Source organism: Musa acuminata, chromosome BXJ2-11 (assembly GCF_036884655.1).
Source record: "Musa acuminata AAA Group cultivar baxijiao chromosome BXJ2-11, Cavendish_Baxijiao_AAA, whole genome shotgun sequence".
Taxonomy (NCBI): Eukaryota; Viridiplantae; Streptophyta; class Magnoliopsida; order Zingiberales; family Musaceae; genus Musa; species Musa acuminata.
This window is the reverse complement of record NC_088348.1, coordinates 26,290,848-26,316,500: the sequence shown is the minus strand read 5'-3', so window position 1 is coordinate 26,316,500 and position 25,653 is coordinate 26,290,848. Positions and strand designations below refer to the sequence as shown.

The window sequence follows — 25,653 nt, the reverse complement described above, 5'->3', positions numbered from 1 at the left end:
TACAACAGTTAACAACATTAACAAGAATACAAGTATATTAGCGGTAACCATAAATACAAACGAAGAATATTATTTCTACATCAAGACAATCATTCATTAGTTGAAATTCTGAAAATTAAAAGGAAATATAATTATAATTATTTGTAGTACGAAGTTTTTGACCTATCAGTTGTCTTTTACTTAGATTTTTGGATATATATATATATATATATATACAAAATTGATATTATTTAGTTTGAGTCTAAAATTTAGTATCATAACAGTTCAAGATGGCTATTAATTTCTTCAATTGAGAATCAAATAATGATTTAGTAATAAAGATTAACCATAGTGATATACAATTTTTTAAGAATATAAGCTGGAGTGTTATATATTTTTATGTAACTTTTGTAACAACTAAAAGTATTATTATTATTATTATTATTATTAATCTAATTCAACAAGAAGTATATATTTAATTAATAAAATTAAATAATATACACGATTGAATGCCACGTTATTATCATTATTATACCAACTCAGACGTCTCATCAACATAATAATATGACACATAATTGTACGAACTGTAATATCATTATAAAAGGTCTCAAGTATATTAATAAAATTAAACACCCATCTAAAATGTCTGAATAGAATTAAACATTACTAAAATCATTACAAAAGATCTCAAGTAGGTTAATAGTATATACGAAGATAGATGTTGGCAAATACATATGAAAGTACCTATTACTGTCAGCTTAATGCCTAAAACCAGTGACTACCTGCTATGGAGCTGACATCGATCGACTCTACATGCCCATTTGCACTCTGAGGAATAGATATTGTAGAATTCTTTTCCCTCGGCATTAAGACAATGAAAGTTTTGAACAGTCGGAGGAGGAGACTACTTTACTAAATAAGTCAAAACTGAACCCTAAGCAATGTTGAATGATTCGTATAAAAGCATATAATCTCCAAATTCATAGTTCCAGAGATTTTCATTACTGACAATGGAAACTTAGTTTGATAATCCAAAAGTTGGCTATCTCCCCATAGTCAAATGATCAAACTGAAGTTACCAATCAAGCTATTTTGGAGGTGTTTGGATTGATGAACTTTCAAATATCATATGGAGCACTCAACTAGAGAATTCCCTTCTACCTCGACCAAAATAGTTATAGCAAAGTCTATGCTTATAGTTAAGACGAAAAAAATATCAAATAAAAAATTAAGAGTTAAACTTGACTTGATTAAAGTACATTTGAGAATTTTGATTGAGATTATAATAATTTTTATAATAATTTTTTTTACGCTAATTTTTATAGTTTGGTGATTTAGTTCTAAGAAAAGTTATAACGAGTGATGTAATTGGGAAGCCCCCTATCTAATTTTTAAAAATATTTTAAATAAAACTTATATCGATTTCACATCAAATAGTGTTATCATAAGAATATACTAAGTTTGTGAAAAGTTTTACTTTTATATAGATATGATAGTAGGGAGACTTTATATTTTAGTAGAGTAAGAAAAATTTTAAACATGTAAAAATAAAGAAGAAACGAACGGTTAGTCATAAGTGCCATACAAGTCAATCACGTGAGTGATGATACGTGCGACATGACACTCATTCTTTTTACTTATTATATTATTTGATATTTGATATTTTTATATTATCTATTTCATGGATATATTGTGATATCTATATATATATTATGATGTCTATGGATCTATGCAATAAGAGTCGGATCGTGATGAGATCACGATAATGAAATCGATTCACCTTTAAATATAGACTATAAATAATCCCGGTTATAAGTTCCTTGAGAGGGATATCGAGATAACCGGACAGACTGGTATGCTGTATACTTATCCGGTGGTTGGTCTCATAGCTACTCGTGTGGGGACACTAGGGATACAGTGTAAGTGTTCATTGGAGAATGAGTTTATCGATTAATCCGCTTATGGGATACTGGATGGTTGATGATACCTTATTATCAGACAATGATTCTATCGTCTCAATGGTATATCTGGTCCTTAGACTTGAGACATCAAGAATATTCTATATAAGTACTGTACTCTTTGATATCGGACTCATAGGTATAGAAGTTCCAGACTTAGCACAACCGGTTATCGGGAGTGACAACCAATCTTATGAGGGCTATTGAATATTGATAAAAGATCATCCGCTCTCGGTGTCATAAGGTGAATATCTCGTGTGTTCTTGCTTAGACAAATCTTCGGCTCAGGTCATTCAAATTGAGAGAGAAAAAGTTCATTGGGTGAATCCGATTAGAGCGAGACTCGAGTAGAAATTGTATGGGCCTGATAGCACCATGCCTGGTATTTGGTCTCTGAGGTATTAGATGGATGAGGGACTATAGATACACGGTAACTAAGGACAGACACGTTTAATGGATTTGGATTCTCCTGTATCGTTTGGAGACTATGGCGTAGTAGCCTAGTACGTCCATAGTCAATGAGTCGAGTGAATTATTATAGCGATAATAATTTAATGAGCTAGAAGGAGTTCTGATATGTATGACTCACAGCTAGCTCGATATTGGGCATAGAGGGTCACACACATATGGTAGATACTACGACGAGTAAAGGTTCGAATATCAGATATTTGTTGGAGTCCCATCTTATTAGATATCTAATAAGCCCTAAATTATTTGGATCCTATAGATGAGATCCAATAAGAGCCAATAAGAGATTATTGGATAGAAATCCACTAATCTAAGAGGCTTAGGTAATTGAATAGAGATCCAATACCCAATATGGTAGGATCCATTAGAGTTAAGTTGACAGGGGGGTCTCTATAAATCGGAGATAACCAATGAGATATAGGCTAGGCCTTATTGGTTGCAACCTCCTATTCTCATCTCTCATTCTCCTCCTCAGATAGTAGATGTCGAGATTTAGGTCGCGACTCGAGGAGCGTCTTCACAGCTTTTGGATCACCACTAGAGACGAGGACAATTAATCTTCTTCATTATCTCTCATAGATCTATAGAAATTCAGGGATATACAATCTCCCTAGGTAACACAACTTTCTCACAGGTGATTTTCAGTTTCGTGGGTTTTTACACGTCAATCTATGCATGACAATAAATATATTTTAAAATTTTTAAAATTTTATTTTATGTTATACATATGATGTTGTCCCTAAATTTTCCAACAAAAACAACATTAAAGCAAAACTTATTAGGAGGTTGGTGTAGTCTCGAACTTAGGGATCAACGTCGGCTTAATGTCATCGGCATGACATTCTTAGGTTCAGGTGCCATGTGGGACCACCTCCTCGCCCATCTCCTGGGCTACTCCTCGAACTCCTACCTCCCTTCGTGATGTATTTTTTTGGATGCATCCCTCCAACATCCTTTTTCGCCTCGATGTCATCACTTCTCGTCGAAGGTTTAGATAACTCATCAATGAATTGGTCATTATTTTCTATGATGAGGGTGGATCCAACATATCAATCAGAGGATTGCAAGCCCCGGATGATCTCCCATGACTCAAGAAATTAAAAAATGATAGTCACAGTCAAATGATCTTTTGTGAATCATATTGACTCTTAATACTTGATGGCTCCCTAGACTTTGTATCGAAGCCAAAGTGATTCTTCTATATGGAGTTGATAGGCTAGCTTCTCATAACCAATGTTCTCGAATTAGATTTTTAATGATGAGTTCAACCACCCTCATTTTCTCCTCATCCTCCTCTAATCGATGTTATTTGTCAAGCGACTACTTCAGTTCCTTAAGCTCTTTGCACATCATCGTATGAGTCGAGTCATCTCTCTCAAACTTTATTTTGTATCTAACTAATTTATTTTGAAAGATCCTCTCTTTCCAAGATGAGGACATTAATGTTGTTGATGAATCTTGGGCTGGGTCGAGCTCCAAAACACATTCAATTAGAGGGATTTGGTCAAAGGTGTTGGATATCACTATCACCAAATTCTTATGTGCCTCGTTGAAAAGCGATTACATTTAGACTAATATACATCTCAATTGATAGTGTAGGGTGTATTACTCCTTGATTCTACTACATTATCTATAATGAAACCTCCTGATGATGATTCTCTACCTATAGACTCTAGGTTGATCTATGAGCCCCTTTCATGAGCTCATGCCACTCGAGCATATATGAAGAGACATCTTTTATATAACAAATGTCATATCCGAAGGTAGATGCCAAGAGGCTTAGTTGGCCCGAAGGATCTATAAGAGGAGTCGACTGCCTCAATGACTTAGATATAATGACTTGATGAAGGATAACATTGGTAGAAGCTTCGATCAATTCCCTTATGCCTTAGGGAATAATGCCTCGTATATAGTTGAATTCATTTCTACAGTGATATGAATATTTTGCATGTAGGTATAATCATAAAGAGGTTGATGTAAATTTACGAGTAAGAAAAGATAAAAGGAATAAAAATTTTATTATGAAAAACATATGTCTTTCGCCTAGATTCCTTATATAAATTTTTTTCCAATTAAAACAATACGAAACTTAAAACTTCACTCATTAATTTTTTGAAATTGAAATAAATACAAACATTTATTATTAAGAGATGAATATTTGCACCTAAAATTTTGAGTTTCCTAAACAAAAGAAAAAAAACTAAAAAATAAAATTCTAAGACATAATGTTAACTATAGTAGATAACCCAAAGTCCACACATTATGCATCCTAGCATTCAAATCTTATAAAAGTACTTGACGTATCTTTTATATATATATATATATATATATATATATATATATATATATAATAAAAATCATAAAAAAATAATATCATTAGAAAATACTGTATGTACCAACATATAAAAGATATACAACAACATGATAATTCAATATTTATTCTCTTACATGCTATCCGACTAAAATCGAACGTCACACCAACACTCATCAAGGATGCACTAAGGACTTCACCTTAATCACACTAATGCATGAGTCCTTGTTTTGGATCGAACATGAAGATACGAATATACGTCAATGACTTCGCCAACTTGTAGTAGTTGCAAGTGGAGGTTCAATGTATGATTGATTAGGAGAGCACAAACACCTAACACAATGGAATTCGATACGAACATTGATATGGTCTTGTTTTTTCCCATAGAACTCATAACATAGTGGCTTATAACCTATTTGCGATCCATAATTTACAGCTTGTTATCATAAAATGCTCAATGTCTAGTTTATCTTGCATCGATCCTTCCTAATATTACAGTTTTAATCTCACGTTGGACGTGGAATGAATTGAATCAACTTATGATAATAGTTAGATATACTAGTCTAATATTTTGGATCAATGAAGTATACACTGATTTAATGAGTCATATACTTAATTTTTCTATCGAAAAATCATCTTAGATATGGAAGAAAATAATTTGGTTTATGTATTCTACTTTCTTATTTAAACATGTTACAAACCCGATGAAATAATAATATCCGAATTTGTTTCAAGTGACAAAGCTTGTGATCTCTCTCTCTCTCTCTCTCTCTCTCTCTCTTGATGTTGAGTCTTCTCGGAGCTATCTCCATTGCTGTAATGTTGTCGTTTTTAATTGTGGCTTTTGCTTCATCACCTGCCATTGTTGATGCACTTCATTCCATTTTGCCTGAAACTTTCTCCATGTTTTCTGTCAAGGAATCCAGGCATTAGTCAATGCAATTGCTTTGGCTCTACCACCTATATTATTTGATTGCTCCACCACGGATATCCTTCTCTCTCTCTCTCTCTAAATGATTTTGGAGCAACGACAAAATTATTTTTATATACAACACAACTTGTGCATGAATTTTTTTTAATAAGTTAAAAATTAAGATGGAGACACCATTTATTGTCTTAAAGTGAAATCTTGACATTTTCTATAGATGTCATCAAAAAAATTACTCTCAGAATGACAATGGAAAAAATAATTATACAACAAAAATAATTGTACAACAAAAAATAATAGGAGGGATGATTTTTCTCAACAGAATAGAGGATTTCCCTTAACAAAATAGAGAGATTTCCTCGTATAGTTGAAAAAATTATATGCTATTACATACATATTAAACTTAATTTTTGAAATATAAATATGAGATTGATGAACTTTGCATATAATATATTAGATATATATATTATTATATATACTTTATACTTGTAGATGCAGAAGCAGGTAACATTGAACCATTGCTTTATGTTGGCCACTGTTTTCCCTGTTGGGGGACATGAGGCTACTTCATCTTTCTCCCTTTGGGTCCCAATGAACACCTAAAGACTTTAGCGGAAATTTACCTTCTTCCACCTTCCAGTAAAGAAAACAAAGAAGACACAACACAAGGGTGAACCCATCCCCATCCAACACTTACAGTCTTCTTTGCTTGTGCTGACTATTGTCACATCTAACAAAAAGGAATCTGTCATCTCATTCAAAAACAACGTGTAGGCTTCCGCTTAGAACATGGGATAAAAAGTCTTGGTAAGGTTTATGAACCAAATCCTATAGATTATTATATATCATATTATTTTATTATATTTTATATTTTAAATATTAATCTGATTATGATATAGTAAATATTTTTAGCAGATTCAAAACCTCAGTTGATATCTTTTTATATCTTAAATACTGACTTAGTAGAGATTTACCATATTATTTTACCCAACGTAAGGATTCAAAGTTTCTATCTCATATATTTTTTTTTTACATCTTAAATATTAGTCTGCTGATAATATACTGAATCCTTTTATGGAGAGTCCAAAATCTTATCTAACATATTTTTTAAAGATATTAGTTAGTTTATTAATAAAGACTTAAATCTCATATTTATCCTTTTATCTTTTGAAAAATAATAATTAAAGATTGTGGTGGCGACCACAATTCACTTGTTTTTTTCTTTTAGAGTTCCTTTTCTCTTTTTAGAAAACCATGTGCTAGTTTGTCATCTACTTTGACTACATTGTCTTATAAATGTAGTCTTATCACACTACATTGTTTTATCACACTTTAAACATGTGTCATCTTTGAAAGTAGAGAAGTTATTTCCTTATAGAAAAATTTGATATGCTAGAGCTATATTTTCCATCTATTATTCTTATGAATTATTAAGTTATTTGGTAACTTAATAGAAAAACCAACCAAATAATGCATAATGCACAATTGACTAATGTTATCAAAAGGAATATATATATATATATATATATATATATATATATATATATATATATATATATATATGTGTGTGTGTGTGTGTGTGTGTGTGTGTGTGTGTGTGTTTGTGTGTGATATATATATTTTTGATATTAGGCCCAAAAAATTATGCTTGATCTCAAGTAGAATAAAAAATCTACCTAAATCAATTTAAATCATAAAGTTGGCCTATAAGAATCCATCATTTGTCATAACCATGTGAAAATATTGAGATGAGAACTGAAAGAGAGAGAGAGAGAGAGAGAGAGAGAGAGAGAGAGAGAGAGAGAGAGAGAGAGATTACCACCCAAAGACAAAGGATCATTAATAACTTTGGAATTGAATGAAGAGTCATGTGCAAGATTTCAGTAGAGAACAAGGAATCATATGAAAGATTTACCGCAAAGAAGGAAAAGAAGTCCTCACTAAAGCGAATGATCAAAGCTTTTGCTCTCCCTCCTGTTATAGAAAGCATAGGATCGATGCACTACCCAACTTCAGTAAAGCAAGACAGTAAACTCCACGTCTTTGCATTCTGATTTATACCCAATTGATGGGTAGTTTGCTAAGGTTGATCGATGTGTAATGGTACACATGAACTCCAAAGCCTTGTAGTTTATGTGGAGGTATTGCAGTATGTGCTGAGAGAATGGGGTGTAAGAGCTAAATTATCTGCTGCTTTGCCTTGAATTCGATTAGAAGAGGAGGAAGGAGGAGCAGCTGCAGCTGCGGCTACTGCTCAATTCACGTAGTATTCCCACACCAATGGCTCCTCCACCCTGAACTGAATGCAGTCCTCCACTGTGGATGGCGCCCATGACGGATGCGAGCGGAAACCTTCGCTTACGTCAAGCGGGAGATCGGGCAGGTCGAAGAGCTTGTCGTCGCCGTCGCTCGATAGAGCTGCGGGGGCTGGAGATCGCGACATCGGCATCTCGGCCTGCCTCCTGCCTGACTCCTCGCTGGCGCGTGTTGTTTCTCCGCGGCCGCCGAAGGTGGTGGCAGCAGCCAACGCGGCTGCCGCCTGGATGTGCTCGGGGGCGGCGGAGGCCGGCCGCGGTAGCTCATCGGCCAGTTCGGGGAAGTTGAGGCACGCCGACTGGCCCTTGATGGTCATCGCCGCCACGTCGTGCGCCCTCGCGGCCATCTCCGCCGTCGGGAACGTCCCCAGCCAGATCCTCGACTTCTTCCTCGGCTCTCGGATCTCCGACACCCATTTCCCCCAGGAGCGCATGCGTACGCCTCGGTAGCCCGGGTGCTTTCCCTCCTTGCTCCTCTTGTTGGCCTTCTCACCGCCGCCTCCGCCGCCGCCTCTCTTGGACCCACTAGTCCTCGTGTTACCTTCTTCCATGTTGGAAAAGACAGAGAAGCTTCTACGAGAGAGCGAGAGAGACAGAGAGAGATAAATCAGCGGGGAGAGAGAGGAAATCTAAGAGGCGAGAGGAGAGGAGTGGAAGTGCAGCATTACGACACAGGAGTGGCTGCCTTCCCGTCCTCCTTGCCAAAGCGACACGGTGAGCTTCCTCAAAAGAGAGAGAGAGAGGCGGTAAAGATTGGGTTACCGATAAGAGGTGTGTTTCATGTGGCTTTTGATTCCCCTTAGCTGGGATGCCATTAAGCTTCTAACGTAGAAGTCATTGCATGTTCCCCACCACAGCGGTAGCGAAGGAAATAAAGGCGACGGCCATCAATCATCAGTCACTCTACCAACCTCGGTCGCCCAGCGTTATCCTCGTCCTCCTCCTCCTCCTCCGCATCCTCCTCACCACAACAACGTGGCCACGCTTTACAGTACCACCAACTTGTCTCTTTGTCAACATGCCCAAAGGAGACAGTAGATTCTTCTCTCCACTCTGAGGACTACTGCTATCATTTTTGCCGAACACACGTCCATCTTCTTTTACAAAGACAAGATTCGATTAGATCTCTCAGAGCATGTAAGCATTTTTAATTTTCCTTAAATCAAAATAAATAATTCAGAGGGTAAGTAATATATATTTAATATATTATTATTATTATTATATATATTATTTATGATTAATTAGTGTGATTAATTTACCAAGAAGCAATGATGATAGACAAATCAGTCAGTCCATCTTCTTTTACAAAGAGAGAAGTAATTTTTTAGTGTTTTAATCGAAATAAGTTATTCGGAGGGTAAAAAAAAAAAAAGATATTTAGAAATTAAAACTATTATCATCCAAAATTTACATGAGATGATATAAATTAGCCATAGATCAAATGACTAATCTATTAAGAAACAATGATAGAGACCTGATGATGGGCATTATAGGTAGATTAATCTTGTCGTTCATCATCCAAACCAGCTTGTTGTTGTGCAAGGGACGTTTAACCTCCGGTCCTCGTTGATAACAAGGCCTTGACTGGTCCCCCAACTGTGCTTATTCTACAGGAAGATGACGAGGAGTGAATTATGATGGTACAGAGTAGAATAAACATGCACAGTTTAGTCGTTTTTGGAGATGAAGAGCAAGACAAAAGCATTGACATGAATGTCGATCCCACCTTGACAGCAACACAAGACCTACTTCTCATGTTTAGTGTAGTACGAAGAGATCAAGCAGGTTCAGTTCCAACGCTTGGTTTTACTGAAAACGTTCTTTATTGTTGTACTATGATTCGACCGGATAAGATAATAATAGTGTCGTCTATGTTCATGTTCAAAATACTAGTGATATTTAGATGTTCGTATACGTCTGGGATTATATTGGGGTGTTATAATTAATAGCTTCGATAGATTTAGAGTATTTAGAGTGTGGTTATTCTCCATAACTATCCCAAAGATTTGTGCCCTTAATTTTGAGCTTAAGTTTATTCTTCCTGCTTATTAATACAATTTCACTTCAATTTGATAGAATTTTTGGTATCAATACTGTATCACTAAACACATCATATGGCCTATAAATTAGAAAAAAAATATGTCAAATGATAATACAAGGATACAATATGTTTATCACATATTATCATGATATTAAATTATTATTGAGCATAACCAAGTCTACAAAATGAAGATAGTGTGAAGAAATATAAAATAGTAAAATAGCTTGTATCTTCTAATTACTCTACAGTAATTTAACATGTTAATTAAAGTGGCTATTGATATCTAAGAAATGGTATTTTATAGGAAGAAATTTGGATGCAAATTCCTTTTTTTTTCTATCAATTAATTACAAATTTATTATTATTTTTAAACAATGTAATTTCTGAAAAAAAGGCTTTCCATAAGATGAATTTTTAAACATAGAAAATTATTTTGATATTATATTTAGTTATTATAATACTATTTTAAAGAGAGAAAAATATATCATATTTTCTCTTTGGCTGAAAAACTTTTTTCTTTATAATTTACATATATATATATTTTTCTCTTTCCTGTATATATAAGGGAGTTGTGCTTCAATCACCAAATTTCACATTTATGTATGACCCATTTGTTTCTACAGGGCAACTTGTTCTCTTCTTCTTCTTCTTCTTCTTCTTCTTCTTCTTCTTCTTCTTCTTCTTCTTCTTCTATGAGTATAAGGTATCTTTTAACACCCAAAAAATACATGGATTCACTATACATAGTCTTACAATCATTAAGTCACATTGTCTTACCCCTATATTCTTCCTGATGTCCTCTTCCTCTCTCTTTCTCTCTCTCTCTCTCTCTCTCTCTCTCTCTCTCTCTCACTCATTCACACACACACACACATTGGTCACACTTGTATATATCCACCACAAAGACTGAGGGAAAATATTGTGTTCATCCTACGAAATTGACACAAATTTATGTAAAATAAATTGATTAGAATTATATTATATATCTTAGTAATCAGTGCACTATTACACAATTCATCCGAAAGCGTCCGTAATAAATATAAATCAATTTCTTGAGGAAAGAAAAGCAATCATAGTTTTGCTAGGGTTAGTATCTCCATATTTAAGCTCAGCACACCACGTTGTTGCATTAGGTTTCATCTTTTCTCGATCTTTTCCTTTTCACCAAAGAGCTACCTAAATTTGTTTGAGATGCCTACTGTTCTCTTTTTCTCTCACCATATTGCACGCATGATAGATACCTTTCCATGGTGATGAAAGATGAGATGAGTGCCTCTCCAAAGAGTAAGAAGGTGTGCATGGATACACAGTGAAAGGAAAACCTCAGATTTTTCTGAACCTTGATGCATAGAAACCCTTCAACATTAACTATACATGAGTTTGCTTTGCTGCTAACTTTTGGACATACTAAAAATCCTATCAGTGCTGATTCCTTTCATGATATGGATTCTTGTCAGAAAGGTAAGGGATACATTAACTACAAACAAAAAACACAAACTGTGTTTTGCTTTTGCATTAAATGAAGCTTCTTCTACATTTAGAGATGAGGGATGAGTTTGCTTTACTGCTCACTTCTGTGCATACCAGATTGGACCTGTCTGAGAGATGATGAAGCCCCATCCAAACAATAAGAGATAAATCCATATGCAATGAAAGGAACAACTCATAGCCCAGCATAGCTGGAAACAAGAAACACAATATCTGTGGATATATTGCATTAAATGGAACTGCTTCCACATGAGAGAAAAGCTGCAACCTGCCATGCAAAATACTTGTGGTATTCATGTGATCCACATTTCATCATTGGCCAACATGATACTATGACATTCCTATCAAGTTTCGGGGTGAGGGTCGATTGCTTTCTCATGTTGAACATTGAAAACCAAATGGAAAGGGCACTCGAGTTGATTGGCTTACATGAGCTTCATCTATACATTTGAGACATGCATTATATGAAGCGTTGAATGTAAATGATCGAAGAGCCATTGGTGTGAAATGTTTCAAATGTCTTCAATGGGGGCAATCCTTTAATTCAGAACATAGAACACTAAATGAATAAAGAGTGCATTAGAAATTAGGGATTGTATAATTGTCGATCTTATTGAAGATGATACATGGAAAAAAAAATAACAATTATAATCTTTCTTGGTAGATTGGTTTCCATATTAAACTCTCAGTATCAACATGATACATACATTAAATGATTCTCGAATTCATTTTAATAAGATTTTTTTGTTATATCTCGAGCTTTAGTATTGATATGGGGAACTAATACTTACATGGTCTATCGATACCTCAATAATATTTGATAACACCTCGATGACTTATGTCTTAATATCGTATTAAGACATTTGAATCGATAGAGAAATCATTATGATTCTAACATTTTCGAATTTGATGCACAATTCGAACGTGTTAGAATATTTTCGTGGAATCTTTTCGAGTACACTTCTAAACGCAATATCATTCTTAATTAGTTAGAATAGGTAACGATCGAATCCGATCATCTTCTGGACAATCAAATGAATTCAGACATGGAATCTATTCACATTTACTTGATGGATTAAGATACTCATTAATGGATTTGTAGTGAATATAATAAATATAAAAAAATAAATACTTGAGTCAAAATTGAAATATATTTGAAAATAAATAGAACGAAATTCATATAAAGGTAATTTTCTTTTTAAAAAAATCTTTCTTTTTGAGTTTTTTTTCAAAATGTATTTCTGTTTTTATTTTTTTTAAATGGCGTCACTTATTTTTATTTTTTTCATAAATTCCCCTCGCAAGCATTCATAGCATTATCGCCTTCGCTCATCACGAGGCCCCACCCCAAGGCCCCATCGTCCTCTGCTACGTCGACCGCCAAACCCTCCCCCACCCCTCCCTTCTTGCTCATGTGCCTACTGTCCAATCCCTTACCTAAGCGAGCAACACATTTTGAGTTCACCACCTGAGCCAACAACATCGTCCAATTCCTCGTGCTCTTCTATTGCGATCATCGATCTCAATAGAGGAAAAGGAGGCAGCCACGGTGGAGCTTCCCTTCCCTTCCCTCCTCCCCTAGATGGCCCATCGTCTAGTCCCTCGCCCGAGCGGATGGCATCGTCGAGTTCCTTCGTACAAAATAGTAGATCTCGACCTACTTAAGTCTGATTAAAATATTAATTAGTGTTTAAATCACGCTTGAAATGAGCTTCCAAAAATGAGTACAACAACGTGTATCGATATCCTATCCATTGTCATTCCGGATCGAAGCCTATAAATTGATCGATCCCACCGATACAACTTGTGCATGCCTTACTTGATCTATATCTATCTATCTATCTATCTATCTGCAATCGTCGCTTCTTCTTCCCACGTCGCACCGCTTCCGCTCGTCGTCTCTTCCCAAGAGGCGCCGCGGAGTTGCACCCCCTTGGAACCCTACAAATTGCCACCTCCTCCCAATCCATGACTAACCTCTCTCCTTCTTCGGCAACCAATGGCTGTTCTCTCCGTCCGAGACGTTCTCGCCTTCCACAAGCTGGACCGCGGGATGTACGACAAGCTCGTCGCCCTCGGCACCACCCCCGAAGTCTCCCGCAACGTCGTCGCCCTCTTCATGTGGCTGGAGCTCATCGGCGTCGACGTCATCGTCTACATCCGCAGCAACCCCGACCACTACATCCTCCTCCGCCTGGCCGCCGAGGCGGAGTCCATCCTCGACTGCGTCCGCCGTGACACCCCGCCCAGCGACGGCGCCGACTCCAGCTTGGCCATCCCCCTCACCGCCTCCCTTGTCAACGAGCCCCTCAACCTGCGCTTCTTCTACTGCCACCGCGACGTGGCGGTGCGCGGGATCACCCAGATCCTCGACGGCGTCGGCACGCTCATCTTCGACGACTACTTGCACGCCCTGCTCGCCGAGTACGAGGCCGAAGTGCAGGCGGCGGAGGCCGATGCCCGAGGCCGCGCCAAGGCCGTGCTCCCGATGCTGCCACGGGAGCTGGCCCGGCCGTACCTCCCCCGCGTTTCGCCGACCCCGGAGGACAGCCGCTCCATGTTCATCACGTTCTCCAAGGGCTTCCCTCTGAAGCGGGAAGACATAGTCGAATACTTCACGGAGTACTCCCCCATCCTTCTCCTCACCCTGCATGGCACGTTCTGATCTGCTTCTCTTGGGCGTGCAGGAAATGGGGGGACTGTGTCGAAAGGGTGATGATGGAGAAGACGACGACGTCGGCGGCGATGCCCACGTACGGGAGGATCGTGTTCACCAGCGAGTCGTTCATCGGTCTGGTGCTCAACGGGAAGCAGCTGGTTAAGTTCACGATCAAGGGAAGGCAGCTGTGGGCTCGCAAGTACGAGCAAAGAAAGAACCCAATATAAGATCACCATCTACGTAGTGTATCGCATGTAATGGATTACTACTGTAATTAAAAGAGGTTGTCTTTGTCATGCTTTTACGTGGACTTGTTCTGATGTTGTGGTTCATAGTGTCATAAATTACTCCTTTAATATATTTATTTTAATCGTATAATCTATATATTATAATGTATTTATTATCATACATTTATCTCATTATAGATTAAACTCGGCAAATAAGATCTCAATCACTATCATCAGAAGGTGAGAGTCGGACGAATCGCAAATCGAAAGTCTGAGTCCAAAGCCCAAAAGGGAAAGACGTTCGGTTCTGCTGCATCTCCGGTTCGGTTTGTTTTTAGAAGCCGCGGATTGAATTGGTCGTATTCCTGAAATTTTGGAAGCCAAACCCTTTTCGGGTTCAATTTCGGTTCGTTGAACCAGGAGATCGAACCGCACCAATTGCATGGTTGGATTGGCTTAGCCATAACACATGTCTCTCCGCATGGTTGATCCATCGTCATGGTCATGTCGTTGATAACTCGAACCGAACCGACAAGTGGACCGAACCGAACACTCCCCACCGTCCTTGCCTCGGTATCCAGCGTCCCTGGAAGCCAACCCTCTTTGAATAACGACCCCGAGAGAGAGAGAGAGACAGAGAGAGCAATGGCGGATGGGGGAGGAGAGGTACGGGTGCAGAACGTGTGGGTGATGCGGCACGGGGACCGGATCGACGACCAGGAGCCGCTGTGGGTGGCACACGCCAAGCGGCCATGGGACCCGCCGCTCGCCGAGGGGGGCCTGATCCGGGCGTGGACCGCCGGGAAGCGGCTGCGCGGCGCCGGCGTCCCCATCCACCGCGTCGTCGTGTCCCCCTTCCTCCGGTGCCTGCAGACCGCCGCCGAGGTCATCCGCGCCCTCTGTTGCGTCGTCGACGACGATAGTCGCCTCCTCGACATGGAGACCAGCCAGGACGCCGTCCTCGATCCCTCTCGTGTTAAGGTTTCCCACTACATCATTCTGTTTCTTGTCTTGGGTTGTTTGTAATTGTATCGTTGAAATGAGGAAAGCATTAGAAAAATGGAAGGCTGATTGAAAAACGTACTTTTGTGACAAAGCATCATTTTCTTCTCGGAGGTGAAAGATATAATTCAAACATGCACTCATAAATTGAACAAAGAATGCAATCCATTCCGGCCATGTAAGATTCTTAAGATTTTGTTTGCAGACCAAGATGCAGATTTAGTACTGAAAATATTCTAATGATAGAGTAGTGGTTTTGCGTCACCCCATTTTTTTATCATTTGAATTAATATGTGAGCCAGTTTAGAATATTTGGCATTGGATTTTGAAGTTTTTTGTTAGGAATAAAATGTAACACTGCATATCTAAATAAATTTTGTTAGAACTAAACACATGTTAATGTCTTGTATAAATAGTATAGAAACAGCTTGCCACCAAGAAAGGTGTACTGCAGTAGTTAATCTATGGGTGTCATGTCAACTTGCATATCCACTTATTTTATGGTTAACGTGTGATGCAGGATGATTAGAGATGTTTTTTCCATTTTTCCACCTTGAATAGTTAGGGTCTTTTAGATTCAAAAATAGTCTAGAATCATTGCCAAGCAGCTGGAATTTAGATTCATAAATTATTTTTTTCCATATTGTGAAGTGTCCTTGGGCCATTCAAAGGCCATCTTTCCCATATCCGTGGTCTTAGTCATCTTAAGAGTGATGCTTAGCTTATTTGGCCTACTATTACCCATATTGGTAGTCTTAGGTCAACTTTAGCTTATTTGAGTCTTAGAAAATGATAATTCTACAGAAAAAGTTGCTTTTTCACTTCATTCCTTTTAAATTCGAGCCAGATTAGATTGAGGTTCTCAAAATTTGCTTGCAACCTTGAGCTACTTCACAATTGAACTCATACGCAAATTGATTTCTCATATTGGATGGCCTAAATTTCTTCATAAACGCAATCAAGATTGAATACACTGTAAATTTTAATTTTTAAAAAAAATTCTACCTAAAACCTTGTTTAAGGTTTTATCATTGTGATATCTGTTAGAAACTGGTTCAATATATTGGGATTTTCATCTTATCTTCTCAGGAAGATTAGGAAATGCAAACGAAGTTTTTAGAAGTTATTTCCTTTTCTGGTTTGCTTTTCATAGTAGTTCATGAAATTATGGTTTTCTATCATATCATACTAGAAATGGAAAAAAAAACTGAATTTCCTTTTTTACTATATTGCAGGTATTAGATTTTTATTTTATTTTGAGAATTTTTTTCTCCTTTAGAGTTTTGTCTTAGTATGTTGGTTTCCCTTTAACTTTTCCTTTTATAACTTTTGCAACATTCTTGAATCATGTCCTTGCTGCAATCTTTACTCTCACCAAGACATCTATGATGATAACATTGCAAATTCAACCTATGTGAAAATTAAAAAAATTTAGTTTTATTTTATATATTTTTTGCAACAGGTAAGTGTTGAAGATGAGATTCAAGCCCAGTCAAAATCTTTATTAGTTGATCTTTCTATGATGTAGCAAAACAACAATGAAGCGACTAAGATTTATTGTTATGTTATATGTTAATCCATAATCAAGAATTGCTTCTAGTCACTTAACCTATGCTGTTCTATCACTTCTTATGAACAATATCATCCAACCAGGTCTTTTGAGAATCGATGAAAAATTTGGAATTGATCTGAAGAAAGCAAATTTGTAGGTTCATCTATCATCTGTAGCATGCTTTAATGCCTACAGCAACAACAAGAAGCTGTAACTTTTTGTGATCATTTACATGATTTTTTTCCACCATCGAGTTCTTTGTAATGCAATATTTCTATTTCACTTAAGAGCATTCAAATATTCTTTTATTTTTTTCTGCATGTTTTAATGCCTTTATTACATAATTCAAATGTAGTTGCAAGGATAGGCATTTCACATCATCAAGTTATTGTCGACAGCTTTAACTGGAAAGTTAACTCAGTTTGGATTTTCCAATTAGGACAGCATTGACAAAGAAGGGCAATATTCAGAAAAAATGTTCTAGTTGGTACTATTAGAACATAGGCTATCTAAACTTCAGAGTCAAAGAAATCAAATCTGATATGTTACCAACTTTTGTGATCTAATTTCATCTTTACTCACAAAAGAAGCCAAGTAATGGTACAAAAAATATTACAAAAAAGATTGTATGAAAAAAGAAACCATTTTCTCTCTTCCCTTCTTTATCTGTTAATTCCCCTCTCGATGTTTCTCTACATTTATCTCATTCTTCTTTCTTTCTGTAATACTTTTTCATACCATTACTTGGCTTCTTTTGAGAGCATAACATATATCTTTCCACGTGCGATTGTATGTGAAGTTGTAAAAAAATTAGCCTTCTGTATTAGTTTTGTATTGTTGCTCATCTGAGAGCTTGTTTTAACTTGAACTGTGTTTGTCCATTCCGCAGGTCTCGATTGAGTACGGATTAGCTGAGATGCTAAACTCAGAAGCAATAGGTAGTACTGTGGCTCCAAAAGATAAAAAATGGTTTCCTCATATCTCTGATCTTGGAGCTTTGTTGCCATCTGGAACGTTGGATCAGTTTGCAGAGAGTGTTTATAAAGAGGTTTATCTTGATACATTTTTTAATTGCTCGTTCAGAATGTTCTGTTCCTGCATATACCTATTAGATTTTGGGATACTTGCAGCTGTAAGATTTTGCTTTTCTCTCTCTCATAAAATGAATTAATTATTTTTGTATTTTCTGAAGTTGCCTCATTGGGAGGAATCTGTGCTTGAAGCAAGAAAAAGATATGTGAGTGTTATTCGTGCTCTTGCTGACAAATATCCCAATGAAAACTTGCTGCTAGTCTCACATGGTTAGTGCATGTTTCCAAACATATTATATATTCATCCATTATCACTTAAATATAAACTCATCGTTATTTCTCTTATATAATCTGTAAATATGTAGTGATGTGAAATTGCTGGATATTGTTCAGCCTACAAGTAAAAATTTACTCCTGAAATTAAATTTCGTTGTCATGGATAAATTCAATTTGCTATATGGTTTCCTCATTGTCATATGTTTGTGGCAGCATGTGAAAAAAATGGAAGTTTGGTGTCATCTTTCTGCATCACTTAGGGTTTGACAACGCCATTGTCATTGCCTTGTTGCCCTTGATTCATCTTAGTCTTTGTACATGAGGAGAAAATTAGTTTTTGTTTTCTTTTTATTTTTTTTCGCTATAGGGTATGTTTTTGAGATGTCTGGCGTCACATCCAAAAATCATGCCCATACGATCAGATCCGGTTGTCGACCAATTATACTGCTTTTTTCTTGTGTGCAGGTGAGGCTATTGGTGCTTCTATCACTTCAGCTCTGGAGGATTCTATGGTTTTTGATGTAGAATACTGTGCAAGCTGTCACTTGCAAAGAAAAATATTATCAAACCCTTCACAGTCCTTCAATACTGAAGATTTTAAGGTCATCACAGAGAGTGGCCAAACAGGTATAGCTTATGGTAGTACCTCCTAATTTTTCACAATATGAAACTGAAGCATATGACAAGCTTCTATCAGATTTTGATCTCATTTCAAATAGTTCTGGTTTTCTGAAGACCTTTTTAGCACCAAAACATATTTGTTATTGTTGCTGCTGTTAAACACATGAAACGCTTTATTTTTGTGTCGTTGATTCTTTTGCCATGGTTGCAGTTTTATCTATGCTGAACCTTTTTATGGATATAAAATATATAATGATGGATCTAGAAAAGTCTCTATATCCTGTTAGCTGGAGTTCACTAGTCATTCATACTGGTAAAGCATAAAATCAAAAGAAATGCCTGCACAAAGATCTTGTGCCTTTTGGTCACATGTAAATCATTGGCAGAATGATTGTTGTGTTGTTGCCATAAATCATTATTGCTGTGTATGCCAGATTAAAACTTATCTTCCTTCTTTGGTTTCTCTTACTATGTTTTCTCTGTTTATCGATTATCATTAATCTACATGAGAATTTGTAGTTTTAACTATGAAGTCACCTCTTCCTCTTTATAAGTCTAACATGTTATTTTAATTATGAGAATTTGTCATTTTTACTGTTTTGTGGATTATGAATCTGAATCATAGTTGTTATTAAATCCGGATTGGACCAACTGATCCAATTGAAAAAAGAAATTGGGACCAAACCTTTAATTGGATCATTTTTATTTATATTGACATTAATATCCTTCAATGTAGATATATATTTACTTTTAAAAGTATTTTTTGACATTAATATGCTCTTCATTTCACCATTCATTTGCCTCTTTTATCATCATTCTTTTTCTTTTCATAATCATTTTTCTCACAGTCATTCTTATTTTCTTTGGTTATCAACTCACCTCATGTGTTTACTGGTTTATTTATCTGTCAACCAACATATTGTAACTTAGATTTTTTTTTAATCTTTTGATCATCAAATTCTATGAATTTGTTATATAACGAAGAGGTATTTCGCAACTATATTTTTGTTGTGATTTTAATATATTTTTTACTATTCAAATAAAAATTTCTCATTCTTGTATATAATATCTAAGTGTAATTTATTTATTATCATCCATTCAATAAATTTGGTTTAACCATTAGTAATTGTGGTGACTATTGTTCCCAGAAGTTAAATTTAGGAGGATAAATACACACATTACTAATTTAAAAGTAATGCATATGTAATTATTTTGCAAGGCACTAATATCGTTGGAGTTTAATGTTGATATGTTGACACCCAACTGACAACATCTACAATAGTATTTGTGTTATTTGTGTTTTGCAATAATGTGCAATATATATATATATATATATATATATATATATATATATATATATATATATATAGTTTTTCTTTTTTTTATTGGTATCCCCTAAAATTCTATTATAATGTTATATAAATTTAGGGTAATTTTATGCATTTTATATGTAACTTAAATAAGCTAGTATTAACTATGACTATAAGTGGTTAGTTTGAGTTTCCTCAATGGATGTTAACAACACTTATATATATACATGTGAAGAATTATAAATTTTGAAGTAATGTATTTATATCAAAAATTGTATAATATTCCAAATATTATATCTATAATTTGCAATATACACATGTAAAAGCGAGAAAAAAAAAGAGGGGAACAAAAGACCCTATATGCGCCAAGTAACGGAATGTAACAGCCGTTACATGTCTCAGCTGTTTTTTATGCGTAACATAACTGCCCCGCAAAAAACCGTGAGTTCGGAAGGAGAGGGCACAAGCTCGTAATCGGTAACGGATCCCGTCACGACCGCATCCGACTCCGCCACGAGCTACGTCATTAACGAAGCCAAACCAGCGAACACTATCCAATCCCTTCTTTCTCACTCTCTCTCGATCCTCTATCGACCGAAAGAGCTTGCAAAGAGAGGAAGAGTAGAAGAAGAACAGGATGCATCTCGTCTCTTCTTCTTCGTCTTCTTCTTTGTTAGCTTCGTCTTGGAGTATGCTTAGATCTTCATCTTCCTCCGATGGCTTTCCGTTCTCCTTCTGTTACCTCAATTCTGTTTCGAAATTCTCAGCTGGAAGATTTCCGCCCTCCAAAGCCGTCACTAGGGCTTCCAAGTTCGAAGCCAATCAAGAACGGTGGTCAGTGACTCCTTTCTCGTCCTCTTGTATGCTATTTCTGTCGCTCGATTGCGGTGTTGGATCGGTAATTCGTTTGGTGCAGCTGTTTGGGGGGCGATCGGGGGAATGCTGGCGACCGAGGTTGTTCAGCGGAGAACAGAGGCCGGAGGGATCTTTTCCTGATCTCGCTGGCTTCGTCGAGCTCGCTGGTGGCGCTGTCTGCTGCCTCCGGGAAGGTGAAGGGTAGTAACCCCTACAATGAGAGACGATTGCTGGAACAGAACAGGAAGATTCAAGAAGCTAACAGTGCGCCCGAAGATTTCCCCAATTTCATTAGAGAAGGTGAATGCCTCTTTTGATTTTTCTTTTATGGCAACATATATTACTGGCAGCATTATTAGTTATAGAATGTTACTTTTAGTTCTGACTTTGGTGATATCTCCATTATTATTAGGTGGTAAGAGGTGTTAAGGTTCTTTTTATCACCGTTAGAACTACATACTTCAAACTAGAGATGAGAGGAAAAATGCTAATGCTGATTACAATATTTAAAAAGAGCATCATTCTTGGTTGAAATTTGCTTTTGATTTCAGTTTTATTCTGTATGATAAGTCCTTAACCATTTGGTACCTTACAAATTCTTCTTGTTGTTTTGTCCATTTGTTAGATTATTCAGGAGTGGATAATGTTTAATTTGTTTTGTCTGTGCCTATTAGTGTCTTAATTTGTTTTTGTCGGTCAACTGTAATTAGAAAGCTGATCCATTGACAACTATTAGCTTGGTGGGCATAGCATGATCTATTATGATGACAGGTAGCTGTTATTCAATGACAGCCCTTTGTTACTGAAGGATATTTTATGGAAACTATTCATGTAACTATTAGGGATCAAAGAATGTTAACAGATAATAACATGAACAAAGGTAGCTTCAGCCATGTAATCATGAGATCAGCACCAATGGAATCTGCTGATGAATATGTGGTGTTACTTTGTAAGGGAAGAATGGGATAATTTGCTCATCAAGTCAAACATTGACAGGGATGATTAAGAAAACAGAGCTATTTAGGAAAACATAAAGAGGAAGGAAACAACTTCGTTTGTAGCCTTTTAAAAACCGTGGTGAAGAAAAAAGTGAGGGAAGAACAAACCAGCTCATTGGATATAAAGAAACCACTACTGCACCTCCCAGGCATTCGTGAAGCCTACTAATCTTAGACAAGAACATTGCTTATCTCGAATCTTCTTAAATTATAGTCCAGTCCTTGATCTGTACAATGTGATTTTATCTTTGAGTATGAACTTCCAATCTTTGGCTCATTGTTGTGCCTTGGGTCTTTGAAAGTTGGATACACCAGAAACTTGCCATACCAAGGCCATGTCACCCGGTTAATGGGATCTTGCCAATATGTTCTCTTTGTTATTGAGTGAAGCAGAATCAATCTGAACCCTGGCCTGACTTAGTTAATCCAAGGTTCAGCTAGCCTCAGAAGATGAGGCAACTTCAAGGAGTCCTACACATGTTAAAATCAATTGTTAGCAGTTTGTATTATTTTGACAAGAAACAGATCCCGATTGAACTTAGGATTGGTTCAGATGTATTTGGAAGTACTCAAGACTCTGGATTATAAAAAAGACGACCTACTCCTTGAGGATTCCGCCAATTTTGGGTCTAAAGAGGATCAATTTATTTTTAAGTCTACGTGTAAACTACTGAGACTTTATTTTCCTGTCTGGTCAAAATGATTGCATTATTTCATATGAAATTTAAGGGACTGAATTCGGTTTTATTTGCTAGTATATATGTTACTAAAATGCTTCTGTGAAACCAATAACTGTTGTACATTATTTGATATTAAATTTTTTATGATGATGTAAATTTACATGACACTCGGATGGAATAGTAAGCTTCTATGTTTTTCATCTCAGTACATCTGATCATTATAATTTGACCACTATAAGTGCTTGTGTTATAATTTCTTTTAATTGCTATGTTGGTAAGTAATATAGATGCCTTTGTTGAGCATATGGAACTAATTTTTGCCCACCAAATATAATCCAGGTTTTCAAGTCAAAGTAGTGATATCTGATGGCTATGTAAAGTGTGACTCTGGACTTATATATCTGGACATACTAGTCGGTAAAGGTGATTGCCCAAAGGATGGGCAACAGGTTAATCCTTTTATTTTATCTTGAAAGAAATATAGACAAATTCTGCTTCTACATTTTATTATTATGTATATGATTAATCTTTTGGATGCTCATTGAAATAAGAGCAACCAAATTTTCTGGTAGACAATATATAGCCATATGATATCTTTGTAGCACTTATTTAATCTGCTTAAAGGATGATTGGCAAGATTAATTACAACAGAAAGCTGTAGAAATGGATATGAAAGCAATCTGTTCTCATGTTTAGAAGTAGAAATGGGTCTGCTTCTATTTGATTTCAGACTCCTAAGGAGCAAGGACCTCTGAATATGTCTCTTGCTGAAGGCAAAATACATAAATTCGAAGCCATTCATGAATTTGTTCCTTGCTTGATGATCTGTTACTGATATTTCCAGTCTCTCGTTCAGGAAGTTTGTCTGATTGTTTTAGTGCCCTTTCTTCCATGGGCGTCTAAATAAGTTCTTGACTGTAGATGATGTGGATCACAGGTGACATTTCACTATACTGGTTACAACGAATCAGGCCGTCGTATTGATAGCACTTATCTGCAGGACCGACCTGCCAAGATTCGATTAGGAAATAAATCATTAGTTCCAGGCAAGTTTTCGGCATACATGTACAAGAATAATTTGTTGACATTTTCTTTGTAATTGTAAAAGAGGATATAAAAGTCAATGCAGGATTTGAAGAAGGAATAAGAGATATGCGACCCGGGGGGAAAAGAAGACTCATTATTCCTCCAGAACTAGGGCCTCCAGTAAGTTACAAGTTTTTCTTTTTATTCTTCTTGAAGTTGTCATCACTCGGGTCATTCCCTATCTCCCTATGCACTGCAGGATCTTTCAATTCTAACGGGTTTAAAAAGGCCCGCAAATATTACATCAGACTATAGTTGTCACGAATAAGCTGCATTTTGGCCCTTTTCCTTTGAGTTTGTAGCTGAATGAACATGAAGTCCTATAAAAGATAGCTTTTTATACTAATTTAGACTATGTTGTTCAAGTTGATTAGTGTTGTAGTAACTTGTGACCTGCTTTTATAGTGGTTTAGAAGATTGTTTTGTTAGATCTAGATGTTCTAGTAAGTTTTTAGTAACTTCAGACCACTTTAGGGTCTATGTAGACCTGATTACATTCCGTTCGAACTGGTTAAGAACCATATAACCAAACCGGGTCAACGGTTTCGTTATTCCAAATTGAATCAGAACCAGGTTCTAGCGGTTTGGTTCCAATTCCTAGAATCTAGAATTGGAATCAATTTTCGATGCTATTTACAACCCCCTCTTTACTATTTACAATCTTCTTTTAAATTTTTTTAATATTTTAATAATATATTTTGTAAATGAACATAAATATCTTTTCGTTTTCTCATCCCCTTCTTCCTCCTCCTCAAAGGATAATATTAAGGGGGTGGTGGAGCGTAGGCTGGGGGCAATGATCGGTGGCAGGGAGTGTGAACTGGGGTAGCAGCGACAATAGGGAGCACGGTCTGGGGGGTAACGATCGGAGGGGAGGAGCATCAACAACGGCAGGGTGTTCGAGGAAGGAAAAGAAGAGATGAAATCGAAATTAGTGGGACTGTAAATTGTAAAATATTATTTTATTAATTTTTTAAGGGATTGTGAATAGTAAGGGATTTGTTAATAGTAAAAAGGGGCTCTAAATAGTAACCTCCTTAACTAAATACCCTTGTAAATGATGAATTTGCCTTTCCAATAGTTTAAAAGAATGGCTGATAGGAGGGATATTTTGGAAAACTTAAAATTAAAAATAAAAAAAAAACTATTGTTGAACCGAAATTGGAATTGTCTTGAACCGATTTGGTTCCGGTTCCAAATTCAACAGGATCAGAAGGGACCAAGGTCCAAGGCTGACCATTGTACTAAAAACAGCATGCAGGTAAATTTTATTAGTAACTGTATCCATGGTGCATTATCTTCTTTCTTTTCATATATTTCCTGGTCCAGATGGATCGTAACATTATGCCAACAGGAACTGATGATTGGTCTGTTCATTACAGGTTGGGCCTTCTACGTTCTTCAGCGCAAAACAGTTCGAAGTTTTCGATGTAGAACTACTCGATGTGAAAGACTGCCAGCGAAGAACAATTGGCTTTTACTCTGATGTTGTCTGTAACTGAGTGAGTAACCTTCGAAGGTATTATATAATAATTATAAGTTTCTTCTAGCCCTGCTGAAAAATATACATAATGCAATCTCACGTATCTCTAAAGATGGTTCTGCATCAGAGAAACTTGTACTGCACAACAAATCTTTGCTGGTCCGACCACATCTAGGAAGATATGGTTTCTCAAGTATATTTATGCAATGGTAACTAGGAAACGGTACCAATTGGTACGTCGTATTAATTTCTTATCCATGAGGTCTCCTGTGAGGTTGAAAAATAGTTTTGACTCTTTGTTTTCGATGGGGGAGGGGGATATTCTAGGGCTAATTATATATTATATTATGTAGTTAACTATTTTTAGTATTTTAATTTTTATATT

At 36.4% G+C, this 25,653-nt stretch overlaps 3 protein-coding genes across 4 annotated transcripts; 2 read left to right on the top strand and 1 right to left on the bottom strand.

Annotated features, from left to right (window-relative positions):
* Window positions 1-7,501: 7,501 nt before the first annotated feature.
* Window positions 7,502-8,880, bottom strand: LOC135627037 (ethylene-responsive transcription factor ERF039-like). 2 transcript variants are annotated; one of them, XM_065132983.1, is made up of 2 exons: window positions 8,722-8,880; window positions 7,502-8,532 (listed from the first exon to the last, which is right to left on the bottom strand). In XM_065132983.1, exons 1-2 carry the CDS (start codon window positions 8,772-8,774, stop codon window positions 7,899-7,901), a joined length of 687 nt encoding a protein of 228 aa, XP_064989055.1. In that variant the 5' UTR covers window positions 8,775-8,880; the 3' UTR covers window positions 7,502-7,898. The 2 variants fall into 2 exon arrangements, with proteins under 2 accessions (XP_064989055.1, XP_064989056.1); XM_065132984.1 differs by having other exon boundaries at window positions 7,503-8,532; window positions 8,628-8,767.
* Window positions 8,881-13,487: 4,607 nt separating this feature from the next.
* On the top strand, window positions 13,488-14,374 carry LOC103972525 (uncharacterized). The gene is made up of 2 exons (XM_009386884.2): window positions 13,488-14,110; window positions 14,176-14,374. The coding sequence occupies exons 1-2, from the start codon at window positions 13,488-13,490 to the stop codon at window positions 14,372-14,374; spliced, it is 822 nt and encodes a 273-aa protein (XP_009385159.2).
* A 592-nt stretch (window positions 14,375-14,966) lies between these two features.
* Window positions 14,967-25,334, top strand: LOC103971618 (uncharacterized). The gene is made up of 10 exons (XM_065132982.1): window positions 14,967-15,355; window positions 17,818-17,976; window positions 18,121-18,229; window positions 18,701-18,862; window positions 20,934-21,000; window positions 21,083-21,321; window positions 23,039-23,148; window positions 23,637-23,745; window positions 23,829-23,905; window positions 25,168-25,334. The coding sequence occupies exons 1-10, from the start codon at window positions 15,020-15,022 to the stop codon at window positions 25,285-25,287; spliced, it is 1,488 nt and encodes a 495-aa protein (XP_064989054.1). The 5' UTR covers window positions 14,967-15,019; the 3' UTR covers window positions 25,288-25,334.
* The last annotated feature ends 319 nt before the right edge of the window (window positions 25,335-25,653 follow it).

Bases quoted from the DNA above. Each gene is read 5' to 3' on its own strand.
- LOC135627037 (XM_065132983.1), bottom strand. From the start codon at position 8,774: ATGGCATCCCAGCTAAGGGGAATCAAAAGCCACATGAAACACACCTCT. The intron at 8,533-8,721 runs GTAACCCAATCT...GCTCTCTCGTAG, and splicing joins ATGAAACACACCTCTTATCG to AAGCTTCTCTGTCTTTTCCA.
- LOC103972525 (XM_009386884.2), top strand. From the start codon at position 13,488: ATGGCTGTTCTCTCCGTCCGAGACGTTCTCGCCTTCCACAAGCTGGAC. The intron at 14,111-14,175 runs GTACTCCCCCAT...TTGGGCGTGCAG, and splicing joins ATAGTCGAATACTTCACGGA to GAAATGGGGGGACTGTGTCG.
- LOC103971618 (XM_065132982.1), top strand. From the start codon at position 15,020: ATGGCGGATGGGGGAGGAGAGGTACGGGTGCAGAACGTGTGGGTGATG. The intron at 15,356-17,817 runs GTTTCCCACTAC...TCCATTCCGCAG, and splicing joins TCGATCCCTCTCGTGTTAAG to GTCTCGATTGAGTACGGATT. The intron at 21,001-21,082 runs GTCAGTGACTCC...CGTTTGGTGCAG, and splicing joins GAAGCCAATCAAGAACGGTG to CTGTTTGGGGGGCGATCGGG.